This window comes from Melanotaenia boesemani, chromosome 21 (genome assembly GCF_017639745.1).
Source record: "Melanotaenia boesemani isolate fMelBoe1 chromosome 21, fMelBoe1.pri, whole genome shotgun sequence".
NCBI lineage: Eukaryota > Metazoa > Chordata > Actinopteri > Atheriniformes > Melanotaeniidae > Melanotaenia > Melanotaenia boesemani.
This window is the reverse complement of record NC_055702.1, coordinates 15,183,094-15,196,293: the sequence shown is the minus strand read 5'-3', so window position 1 is coordinate 15,196,293 and position 13,200 is coordinate 15,183,094. Positions and strand designations below refer to the sequence as shown.

The 13,200-nt window shown below is 38.1% G+C and overlaps 1 protein-coding gene across 1 annotated transcript; it reads left to right on the top strand.

The window, feature by feature from the left end:
• The first annotated feature begins 2,007 nt into the window (after positions 1 to 2,007).
• On the top strand, positions 2,008 to 10,624 carry LOC121633034 (protein FAM117A-like). Its single transcript, XM_041974892.1, has 8 exons — positions 2,008 to 2,686; positions 3,315 to 3,460; positions 4,111 to 4,206; positions 4,499 to 4,615; positions 5,344 to 5,472; positions 5,636 to 5,822; positions 7,534 to 7,705; positions 9,641 to 10,624. The coding sequence occupies exons 1-8, from the start codon at positions 2,563 to 2,565 to the stop codon at positions 9,906 to 9,908; spliced, it is 1,239 nt and encodes a 412-aa protein (XP_041830826.1). The 5' UTR covers positions 2,008 to 2,562; the 3' UTR covers positions 9,909 to 10,624.
• The last annotated feature ends 2,576 nt before the right edge of the window (positions 10,625 to 13,200 follow it).

The window sequence follows — 13,200 nt, the reverse complement described above, 5'->3', positions numbered from 1 at the left end:
CTCCCTTTTACACAGAGTCAGGACATTTATCTCCCACAATGCACACTGTCTCACATATGCAGACACATACACCACCCAAAAAGACTGTACACCCAGATGGTGCACACACACCCAGTTGGGAGTCATAATGAAAACAGTAGAAAAGCAAACTAATGAATAAAGATGATAAAGTCTTAGCCAACCAAAACTGATGTTTTAGTATGTTGTAGCCCCTTTAGGAGAAATAACATGTTAAAATCATAGGCTAAAAACAATACTACAGTATACTAAACCATATTATAGTATCATCCCCTACAGCAAGCTTTCATTGAAGATTGCAAAACACATTCTCTTTGCACATTTCTCTTCTGCATTTAACAACACACCCAGTAATCATAACTTGGCACACTGAAAGAGCAGTTTCAAGGGCAGTGTGTGCTGTCAACCCTTGTATGTATTTTGTGCATAGAGTGTTGATATATCAGATATCCTGGACATCATATAACTTAGCTTGCAGGTGACTTTGTTAACTTGAGGCAGGATAAAATTTAACATGGTCCAGTTTGCTCTTGTCAAATAATATGAGAGCTTGTAATTAGGGCTATACACATCCCAATCCAAAGAAAATGTTTTTGAATTAAGGTAAGAAGCCCTATCACTCATCCAGTCTAACACCAGCTGAGATTATAATGCAGTGGTGAAGGGGTAAATGATCCACCTCTAAACAATGTGCATTTGCTGATTCTATGAAGTCCAACTATGGATCTACTTTCTAACAGTTTTTCACTACATTTTTATAACTGTATTATGAATGTCCATATTTGGTGTATTTTCTGCTAGCATGTGCATTCTAATATCACACTTAAAAAAAAGAGGGATCTTTGTTAAAAGCTATATGATAAAATCATAAAAAAGCAACAGGCTACTTTTACCACCTGTCCCTGACCAGTCTGATGGAGATGGCTAACAAATTCCTTAAACAAGCTATACTGTCCACAGAGGTGAAGATTAATGGAGATTAATGGATATTAATGCATGGCTAGAAATCTATAGTACAGTCACTATTTATTTCTATTAAAATTATTGGTTTATAACACTGCCTTGAAAACCAAGTTTAGACTAAGGAGGCATGTTGTTGATCATTTCTATAATTGTTTCTTCTTTTTATGTGTCTATGGTCAGTGTAACAAATGGCGTTTGAAGGGTATTAAACTTTAATGATTTCTATTAATTTCACATCACAAGTTCATGCACACATGGGATTCAGGAGTGTGTATATTCATTGTAACACTGTATTGGAGTTGCTGGGGGAAAAAAGTGGTTGCCTGGAAGGTGTAAAGAAATACACCCTTGAATGAAGTTTTAATGTAATATTTGAAAAATATTAAATTTTTAAAAATGTTACTGCTGTACAATATGCAGTGGTGGAGAATTACAATTACTAATATATGAATATTCATACTATATAGCTAAATAAACACCATATGAAGCAGCTGCATTGATAAAATGTCAAACAGTGATTATATAAGAGTGTAATATATATAATTCAGAAACAGGCTACTGGGATTTTTTTTTAATTATTTTGGTAGTTTTAATATATGTCGTAGCCAATACTTTTCTACTTTGACCTAATTTGAATTTTCTCTGCAGTACAGCATTGTGGTCACGTCTACAGTTTACAGCTTCCTCAAATGGGTATGGCCCTTTAAATACATGGCAGCAAAGAACACTCAAACAACAGCTACATTTCTACAGTTAAAAAGCTGTGTACGTGTTTCCTAGTGTCGTGGAGAAAATTACTATAGTCAATTTACAGAAGTGGTAATGTAAAATTTTGTATCTCTATACGAAATGAACGTTGTAAAAATCTGTTAAAATGAGATATAAATTAGGGGCTGTGACAACTTTTTTTTCCCGAGTTTTGACGGATTGATGGTAAAATGACCAATAGAAAATAAGTTGAAGGCCTCACCAGCCAATCAAAAGTGAGATATAGTTTTGGATCCACCCCTTGCGCAATTAAATCCACTCCAGCGTGGTGGTGGAAGTGTTTGGAGTTTGCCATTAACAAGAACTCGGAGAATACAGAACTACGGCCACCTGGCAACTTCTGGGGCCATCAAAACACCCTCCAACCCGAAAAATGATAATGAAATACACTTTAAAATCTGCTGGGAAGACGCAGGAGTTGGCGTTAAAGTGACTTTTTGAAACTGAACCTGCTTTTTCGTCCGACTACGGGCTAAAATATCTCAACATCTTCACAAAGAAACTTTGCTCGCTAGGCTGCTAACTCGCACGCAAGTCAGAAAAAAGTATAATAGCCGAATTCGTAACCACGGTTAAACGCGTCATATTTCGAGCTTTTCTGCGTCAACTTTTTCAGGTTACTTAGAAATGCTGTGCATGCGATTTTAGACTGAAATTTGTAACGGTTTCGAATAGTCATCATCACAGGAGGAAGAGTTGCAGCAGGGAATTTGGCAAGCCATTACCAGCGCCCCCCACATATCTACCAGGCAGGACAGCCACGGCTAATTACAGGTATAGGAGCTAAGTGGTCCTAGATTTGTTACTGTAAACATGTCTGGCCGAAGTGGAGCTGGACACGCAAGATCTACTGCTTTGGGCCCGCAGCCCCTCAAGGCGACCGTTCCCTTTAGGCTTGCCAGCAAACCCCGATCAAGCCGGAGAGATGGGAAGTCAGGTATGAGTTCAGCACCTGTCACACCATATCGATCATGGTATGTCCACGCACAGACAAGAAAAAATATTATTTTCAAACTTTAGGTAAAACCAGTAGGAGTATAAAAATATGTGTAAATCACAAAACGTATCATGTCGATGCAGCATCTTTAACTGCAGCACTTCTTCCCATCTATTTATTTACCTATCTACCAATCTACTATGCATTCTTCCAAATTGGTGTATTACACTGTTAAATAAATTGTATTAATTGATCATACTGTTTATAGAAGCTGTATAATCCAACCGAAATGTATTTGTGTGTAAAGTGATGTATTATGTATCATTTTATTTATTCAATCCATTCCTTTTCAGTTGAATTAATAATAAAATAAGGTTTACTTAGCATTGATCTTCTAATATATTCCTTACATAAGCTGCATATGAATATTATGTTTATGTATTGTTATTAATAGTGCTATGATTTAGCCTAAAGTTCAGTTTACCTTCACTAAGCCATTTTAATGGCAACTTAACTCTATGTTAAAGTGATTAAAAATGGCAGAATTCCTAATAAAAAAAAAAAACCTGATCAAAGTATTTCAGTCTGTTTACATATGTAAAATACAACTGTTTCTCATAACCCAAAGCTGGAAAGGCCAAATCACATCAGCTGAGCTCAGGCATGAGGCGGACGATGTCCCTCGACGCCATCATCGGGCCATACCTGCAGGGGCACTGGCCAAAAGACCCTGAGAACCAGAGCAGTCTGTCTCGCAAGGACAAATCCACCCAGGTCAGCTCTTGATTTTGGGGGGGTGGAAATAATAATGCTGGCAAGTTTGAATCTGAGCTGCTCTGCCAGAAGAATGAATGGAATGCAGTTCCTTATCACTTTAGCCTCATTTAGAGTTTATTTTATTAATCATCAATGTGTTTTTTTTTTAGTTTAGTGTTGGTGTTGTGGAACAGATGAGCATGAGTTATGCTTATCTGTGCAAAACCTGCATAAGTTTGCAGGTTTTGCACGATTGTTGCTACCAGACGGAGGGTTTGAGGGAGGGAGTGTCCGATGCTTGCAGAGCTGTTACAGAGTGTGAACCACAGCCATGAGAAGAGTCCCTGATGTCAGCTGACGAGGCCGTTTTGGTTGCACCCATCCTCTGCTCTGAGTGCAGGCACTCGCCACTGCTCTATGGTTGCCCACATCCTCCACCTTCTTTGTTTTTCGGTTTCTCCTGCTCTTTTGACTTTCTAAAAGTGTGAAAATAGTCTGTGGGTGTTTATGGTGCAATGTTGGCTGCAAATCAGCCTTTTAGCATGAAAGGTTCATCTGTCTTGAGTGTGAAAGCACTGGTGATGTGTATGTGAAGTCTTTGTAAACATAAGTAATCCAATTTAATATGATTGAAGAATACTGGTTATTTATTTATTTTTCCTCTGCAGACTCCAGACTCGTGGGCAGATAAATCCCAGGGCAGAAGAGGTAGCAGCAGCCACAAACGTTCAGCTTCTTGGGGCAGCGCTGAACATCTACGTGAGGTCACTTTCTGTTTTTATTCCTCAACATATTTTTGTAGTGGGCAGATTTGCTAAACTCGCTTTTTTTATGTTACCCAAAATTTGAAACCAATTGTCTCATCTACAAAGAAATTGTCACTTTTTATCATTTTAATTGATTTCCACCTCATATTTTATCTGAACCACCACATAATCAGAACTAAAAAGTGGTTTATAAAATGCCTCTGATGTTTAGCTGTGACGTGCAAATGTGAAAACTTGAGTGTGTTTTTATATGTTTTAGCTGGCTGACATTAACTTGTGCTCATTGCAGATTGCAAAACTAAAACAACAACTCCAGCAGTGCAGCAAACCTGCAGTCTCTGGGGGCCATGACAGAGACCGTCAGTGTAGTTATCCACATGGGACCTGTAGCCCAGGAGCTACCCAGGTACCTCATCTCATAAACACAGTGTTCTGCTTATTTCACATGCGCCTCATGAGTGGCTATTTTCTTTAAGCACGGCTACTTGTCTGTTTCCAGATCGTCTTTACTGATTTTAAAGTAGCGAAGCTGTGCAGCTTTGTGCAGGAAGTGAATTAAATAAAAGACTAAAGCAACAGGAAGATCACATCACATGCACTACTGCGTCTCAAGAAATGTGTAGTTCTGCTTTTCTTTTTCTTTCTTTTTTTTTTTTTTTTTTTTTTTTTGATCATCACAAAACTCCAAATCAGACATAGAGACAAGACAACAGCAACCTAATAAATAAAATAACACTCTCAGCCATGTAACATTACAAAAATGAATTACTAAATTAGAGTAGCATAGAAGAGAAATCTACTGCATTCCAGCATAGACCACAAGTTTTCTCTAAACTGGTAGTTCTGCTTTTCATCACATCTGGTCTTTGTGATGTGTTGCATGGTTCTGCTCGTCACTGGGTAATGGTAGGTTTTCACCAAAGTGATCACAATACAACAAATGCCATAAATTTTTACTAATTTATAAAGCACAGGAGCTTAAAAGGGGTGGGAAAAAAGTTAAGAGTTTTAGCTTTCCTCACACAAAAGATGTTGCCAGAAAGTATTTTATCAAAACATTGTAGGGTTTTAAAAAAGTGTTTTGTCTCCCTTTCATTTCAAGTAAAATTAAGTTTAGCTTGTTTGTTACTTCAGACTCAGCCAACTCCCATCCCCCTCACTCCCCTGTCTACACTGGTCCCCCGACTGCGCTGCAGTGTGGAGGGCCTCAATCAGGAGCTGGAAGGCATGTTCATCAGCCAGCCACCGCTCCCACAGCATACAGTAAGCCTCCCTTACCCTCCACACACTGCACATGTAAGGAAGTTCCGGTACTGTTTTATTTAATTCCTGTATGAATCTGTATGTACAGCTTTGTTAAAACTGTAGTGGTGGATATTTTTTTTAACTACATGGTGTCAACATTTTTTTTTCCCTGTTTCTGCAGCTCCTCGAGGTTCCAGACGGTCACCGTGCTCCAGTCCCTCTGCACAGCTGCAGAAGTGGATCTCAAAGTGACTGCGCCATTACTCCACTGTCCTCATCTTCCTCCTCTTCCTCACCCTGCTCCTCCCCCAACTACATCTACACCTCCCAACCCAGCTCTGTAGACACTTCTCTGGACCCTCACCAAGGTTTGCTTGTCAGGTTTTTATTTAAAGGTATTAGTTTGTTGAATCAATCTTGAAACACGAAGACCTGGTTGAAATCAATCCCCCAGAATGATAAAATACACTGGTAAACAGACTATGCTCATCATCATGCTGTTTACTTTATTTTAAAAACATTTTTTTATTTCAAAGGGAGCAAAAATTCCTCCAGATGGACATTTTTTGCAGCAAAATATAATAGTTCATATCTGTGACCAGAAATTGAACACAACCATGTAAGGAGTGTGTTCATATTCTTCAGATATTAAGCCTGCCAGAGCTTAGGACTTAGCTAGCAAACAGTCATGTGCTTAGACCAGGAGTGTCAACGTGGGAGGGAATATTAGTGGCCGCCTCTCTCAATTTGTCATGTCATTGTGGACCATTATATTAAATATATACTACATTAGGTACAATCACAAACCTAACACTCATTAATAAAAAAAATTAAATTTAGGAAAAAAATAAAATTTTAACTAAGTACTAATGATGAAAATGGTTACAGGGATGTGTGCTCTGGGCAGGTTTATTTTGCAGACAGAACAGTTTAAAATAACATTGAATTAGTACAGCAGCTACCTGTGATCCAGGCTTCTAGATGCACACCTGTTCTTAGCAGCACTAAATTAGAAGTTGCTGTACAGATAAAACGTTATTTTAAACTGTTATCTCTTCAGAATATTCTGGTTAGAAAGATAAGACGGTCACAGAGAAGAAGAGATGATGGCTGGAAACTGACCTGAGTATACAACACGTCGGCTTCAGTCTCCACCTCCAGATTCTCAAAACTCGGGTGTAATGAGCTGAGCATGCTGAGAGTTGAAAGCACACCCATTACCATTGTGTGCTCATAGGGTCACATTTGTGAACACCGTGATTGTTAGTCTCTCAAAAAACATGCTTCTCTACTCCCAAATACTGTTTTTGTTTGCTAGTGGTGCAGAAATGCCTGCGTCTTTTGATCTTTACCACTAGATGTCCATAGTTCTTACACAAACCTTTATTTTTATTTAATTAGTGCTGATGCAGTGTAACAGTGTCTGGTATTTGTGTGCCCTCATGTGGACATAATGGATAGAAATATTGAAATACGTCTAACTTGTGCTGTTTTCTTATTATTATGTTGATCTTCTGTCTTAGGAAGAAAGTGGTGAGCTGTGAGAATCATGTCAGTCCAAAATGCATTTTCAAAAACTGGAAAAGAGACCCATTGTTTTTGGAGTTTTGTAAATCAGCAAAAGGCTTTTGGATTAAATGTTTGCATTTGCTCCTGATTTTTGCAGATGTCACACTCTGCATAAGACTGAGGCGCTGCATGATACAGGATTTAATCCACAAAAACATTTAATGGGCAAATTTTATGGTGGTTCTAAGAGTAGTTGCATAATAGTTTTTCCCAAAAACTGTTATTTCCACTTGTTTTTCATGGTGTAAACACAAATAAGTCAATACAGCACAAGAACTTTTCTTGGCTTCATGTCCTCCTTCGTGTGTCCGCTGCTCAGATGTTGGTCTAGAGATTTGGTTTTGAAACTGCATCCCTACTGGAACATATCCTGTTTTTTAAATGGAATGGGTGAAAAGACACTGGAGACATTTCTGACCTAATTCTTTTGAAATTTATTGCATTCATACTGTATGTGAAACCAGCTTTTATCTGGAGAATTAATATTTTTTTTTTGTCTCCTGCTTTCAGGTCTTATAGACTTTGCAGAGATGAGCCTCTTGTCTCCGTTGTCCTCCCAGAATGAGGCTGACCTCTCCCTGCCTCTGCTGATCTCCTCCTCTCCAGGGCCAAACAAAAGTTGCTGCTTCCAGAGGGAGCCTCCAGAGGGCTGCGAGAAGGTCAGAGTCTGGGAGGAGATCAGGTATGGCTTTTTTTCTTTCTTTTTTTTTTTTTAAAGCTTCATCCGGACGTTACTGTCACACTTTTTTTGCTTCTTTGCTCACCTGTTATAATTATGGGTTGGCTGGTACTACCTTAATTATCTCGGTAGAGAAATATTTCAATTAAACAACCCTTTCCTATAATAGTTTTGCATGCTTTCATTATTTAAAACAAGAAATCAATGTCATTCTGTACACCTGTTGTCACCTGCTGTCTGAAAAGCTAAAAGCTCAGTTTTAAGTGTTTTTGTCTTTAAGTCCTTCATCCCAAAAATGTCCAGATTGATCAGATGGTCCAGTTAGAGGCAAAGTTAATTTCAGTAATCAAATTCTGGGATCACGGTTTTTGTTGGCAGGCAATCCTGCACAAGGTGCTGTGAGGCAATGCACAATGTTTTCATTGAGTATTGTTACAATTTTGTATGCATGAGTCACGATCCTCACCCCTTCATCTTACTACCGAGCCCCAAAAGGTGCAAGCCAAACAGCGACTCTAGAGGAGATTATTTACAGTCATTACACTTCAGAGATGATTGAGGGATATTTTTAGTTGTTCTCTCTTGCCATTTATTACCACTAGATGTCACTAAGGGCACATTCACGCCAGCCTTTTTGATTCAAATCCTGGTCCGTTTGCTGGGAAAGTTGCTTCGTTTAGGGAATTGGGAATGTCCAAACAAACTGATTCTGCTCAAAAAAGCGGACTACAAACAAGTGAACCAATTACAGGAAACGGGCTACAAAACAAAATGCCTTGTGGGTTCAGCACACAGCAATGTGAGTAAAAGTAAAACATTTGCGCATGTGGGACATTTTGCGTCTCTGGCCACGAGAAATGTCATGCAGTCAGATGTGGAAAAACTCTTAACAGATCTGATAGAAATATGGTCAACCCCAGATCGCTAAGATCTGATGCACCATGTTTTGCTCTTATGTCGTAGAAACAGACGTGGTCCTGCATAAACCAATAGATGAACGAGGTTTCTTCATCGGTGTGTGTCTCGTCTTCAGTAATCCTCAATCGTAGCGAGTCTAGTGGACTATCCTGGTGTGAATGCACCCTAAATCCTCCCAGAGCGAACTTTTTTAAAGCTTGGACAATTTTTGGATGTTCTTCTTGACTTTCTTTTGGCCTTTAGAGATGCTGTTGAAGCTAAGGACTTAAGTGGCTGGCTTTATTTTTTTATTTATTTATTTTTTTTTGGCAACATTACAATTTAAAATAAGTCCAGAGCCCCTGAAATTACATTGGCCACCCCAGTTCTGATTGGTAGTTTGTGAAGTTTATTAATGTGGGAACCAAAGTAAATGTCTAAAGTCTTTCTTTTATCATCTGTATCGTTCATATTTGCAATTTGCTTTTAAAATTGGCATTTTTTTGTTTTGATTTTTATTATCCTTTCATGTTCTTTTTTTGCCCTGTAAAGCGCTTTGTGTTGCTCTTATAAAGTGCTATATAAATTTAATAAAATATAGTTAGTGTATGTTATGTTTTTTGGGTTTACTGGGCAACCCTTTGTTACCAAAAAAAAAAACAAAAAAAAAACAGCCACACTTCAGTAAGATTAGCTGCATTTAGATTAATTGGTTGATCATTGGTCTGTGTGTGGTTACTCTGCAATATAAGTAATGTTTATCTCTGTGAGGTAAAGGACGTCATTACAAAGTTCATATAACTTAAAGTGACAGATGACACAAGAACAAACTTCTCAGGAGATTTCAAATGTAGCAGCTCCCTTTGGAGTGGAGTTTAAGCTCTGTAACTAAGCAGACCATGTTTATAAGCAAAACTCAAACCTGTAGAGGTCACTAGAAGAAAAGGGATCTACTTAATGCTACTAAAAACAATGGAACTGATTTTGATTGATTTGAGTATCACTTCGACCTCACACCTTCATGTCCTTTTTATTCTTTAGTGCTCCACACCTACTCAAGCCAGCCCTCGTCTCCTCCTGCCCAGACCCCAACAAGGTCAACTTCACCCCCCATGGGGGCTCAGCCTTTTGCCCCGTCAGCCTCCTTAAGCCCCTGCTTCCTTCCATGGACCGGTTATTCCGCAGTCTTACCGTCTCTCCATCAGGCAGTTGCCAGGGAGCATCCTCTGGTAACTGTGCTTCTCCTCCTGACCCTCCAGCAGCTACCACTGTCATGGGAGAAGGTTCTGGACAAGGCCTTGCTTTCTAATCACAGCTGCAGCTCTCTGTGGAAATGATGATGCAAATATTTAACTGGCTGAGGACGGGTATGTTTATGGCTTTTTAGGGAAAGGCTCATTCCTTTTATTTATAGGTATACAATAACCTGTTGGATAATAACATTGATGAGGAAATAAATCCATGAGAAGAGCTTTATAAGCTATAGTTTGTGTTTCAAGGTATGTTGACATTTTTAAGTTTGGTTCCAACATTTTACTATCCAAAGAGATATTTTTGGCCAAAAAATGTTTGTGAGAGACAGAGCTTTGACGTAAAATGTTGGATGACTGACCACTTAACAGCACAGCTCTATTTTCTTTTTCTTAAATGTTTATATCCAAAGCAGCCATGATATACTTTATTTGTTAACCTGTCACAATATCAGGAGTTTGGGTCAAGCAGAAAAACTCCTTCCTGAACTGAGTGTGCTTGTTTTATAAGTATTCAGAAAGATATTTATAAGCAACTTGGCTTTGCATGTCTTGACAAATCAGTCGGGTACTTTATAGTTGCTTGATTTAAAAGGAAAAGACAATGAAATCACATTTTGATTATTGTAGACTGAAGGGAAGTTTCCATTAGTTGAAGCTGGGTAGCATCCGTACCCGATGGCTTCAGCTCATGCATTCCTGATTTAAAGTTGTACGTACTTTTTGTTACCTTGTGTACTTAAAAAAAAAAAAAAAAAGAAAAAAAATGTGTTAGTTGATAAAGACATAAAAATCCTTGATGTTTCTGGATGTGTGCTTGATGTTTATAGTTTGAGGTTTCACAACCTAGTTGACTACCTAACCAGTTTTAGTGGTATAGATGTGTCATCCCTAATGTTTGCTGAAGATGATTTTTTTTGTTGTTGTTGTTATTCTGCTAAGCTGACAAGTCGATCAAATGGTTTTATTTCCAGTAGACATGTTTGCACAAATTGAACTGCTACTTTTGAGTCGCAATTCTTATTTTTATATTCACTTTTTGTACTTTGTAAATTTGAGAGTAGTAAAGTGTATTTTCTACATATTTTTCAGTTACCTGCAACATAAGCTAAAAACCATCGTTACTTTTTAGTTTCGTTCTGTAAAACTGTCTGAAGCAGGTGTTACGGGAAATATTGTTGGTTGGACTTTTATGCACTTCCAGGAGAATGTTATGTGGGAGAGGCTTTTCCTTCACATGTTCCTGGGTTGTTTTTTTTTTGTGGTTTTGTCTGACAGATTTTGTTGTGAATTTGGATGGAAAATTGACTGATCTCTTTACTAACTTCTGGTTTTAGTATACAGGTAAAATCCTGTTGCAGTAAAACAACTTTTCCAAAAAACATACTCATTTCAATGTTTCCCGAGTTGGTTTGAATGCTGGAAATGAGCTGTTCTGTCCACATAAATATATGATCATAAACTGTCATGTGTGATTATTGAACTGATTTTAAGTCACTTCTTTTTAATACTTTGATCTGTAGAGTGGTGTCATACATGTGGCCTTACTAACCCTCTTTCAGGCACTGACTGTGGTTTTATGATGCTTGTAAATATGTCAGTTTGGCTAACCAAAGGGCTAAAATCATACTGGTGACCATCAAGAGGATGAAATGCTGTCTCTGGTTAAATAAACAAAATTGAAAAGCAGTTTAATAGACCGCAGATCAGTTTCAATTTTTCAGTTTAAGCATTTGCTTGTTTGTTTAGATCACTGTTAACAATCTAACATGGGTTTTATACTTAATTTCCTTAATTTTAACTAAAAAGAAATTACTTGAGGTTGTGCCATATTAAGACAGTCTCCGTGCATTATGGGGGTAAAGGGATTTTTTTTATTCAGATAAGTGGGAAATAGTACAATACTTTATGAAAGGAATGAAAACACTGGACATTTTGTAAAAACTTAAGATCATCATATTGTTAAAAGTTGGGTATGATTCAGAGAGCAAAGGGGTTTGTTCAGATAAAGGCAAATCAAGGAAAATCTCCATCCGGCCATCACAGTATTTTAAGGGAGAAGCTATTTTTAAAAAAAGGCTTCTGATGAGCAGCAGGCAGGTATCAGAAGCTGCTGGTGTCCATGGAATTCCAAGAACCTGTCCATGCAGGATATTCCAGAGAATTGCAGTTGTTCATAAAGCTGTATTTGGCCAATTTTGCAGTGGGCTCAGGAATACAGAAGGACTCATTTTCAAACTGTTTTATTCACTGATGAATGCTGTGCTACTCTGGATGGTCCACATGGATGGAGTTCTGGATGGTTGGTGGAAAGCATGGTGTTATGTAATAATGGGGAGGGAGACAGGCCTTTATTGGTTTGTAAAGATGTCAAAATGCCTTCTGCAAAATATGTGCAGTTCCTAAATTACCATTTCCTGCAAAGAAGAAACAACCGTACTTTCTGCACTAAAACAATTTTCATGCAAGACAATGCACCTACCCATGCTGCAAAAATACCACTGAATATTTGACTACCATGGGAGGAAAATCTCATGGTGTGGCCACCATCATCCCCTGACCTCAACCCTATGAACCAATTTCTCCTGAAGTCAATAATGATCCCTTTTTTTCTTTAAGGTTGAGACTGAGATTATTGTATTATTGCCCTTATTAACCTGTCTATTTCCAGTCTGTATGGCGTTTCCTCATTGTTTAATATCATATCATATGTCCTTTTCTGGTCGAGGTCTGTAAATGTGTGCAGGGCAGTGGCAACAGGTCCGGATCAGAGAATTGTCAGAATTTCCATTTTCCATTTTTTGTGTGTACATATTTTCTCGTTTTAGCAACAAAAATGATTAATCAAAAGAGGAGCGTATAAACTGCAGTCCCGTATATAAACTGTGTCTTTGCAGCATCAAGTATGCAATTTGAGATGCTAAGGATTCCCTTATCAGATCCTGTTTATGTATTTCAGACCAGATCCTCCAGAACAACATTGGTCCAGCACTAAAAAGCACTTTGAGATTCACTTTTGTTTTAGCTGTACTATCCTCTGACAAAAAAATAGAGAACAATAAAGATGTTGCAGATGAAATGCTTTAAAGCTTCAGGAAATATGCTGTAGGCTACTTTGTTTCATTTACATTTTTTAGACTGTAAGCTTGTTAATTAAAAAAAATAGACTACATGTAAACATTTAATTATAAATAAAATAAACTTGTTCATTTCCACTGTGTGTGAATTATACGAACACAGGGAATTGAAAGCTGGGCATGAGGCAGGCTGCGATCCACCGCAAGGTTACCAGCTGTTGTCGTTGCATTGTAGGATTGGCTGGCGAACATCGGAGGAGGTGGTGTACAGTTC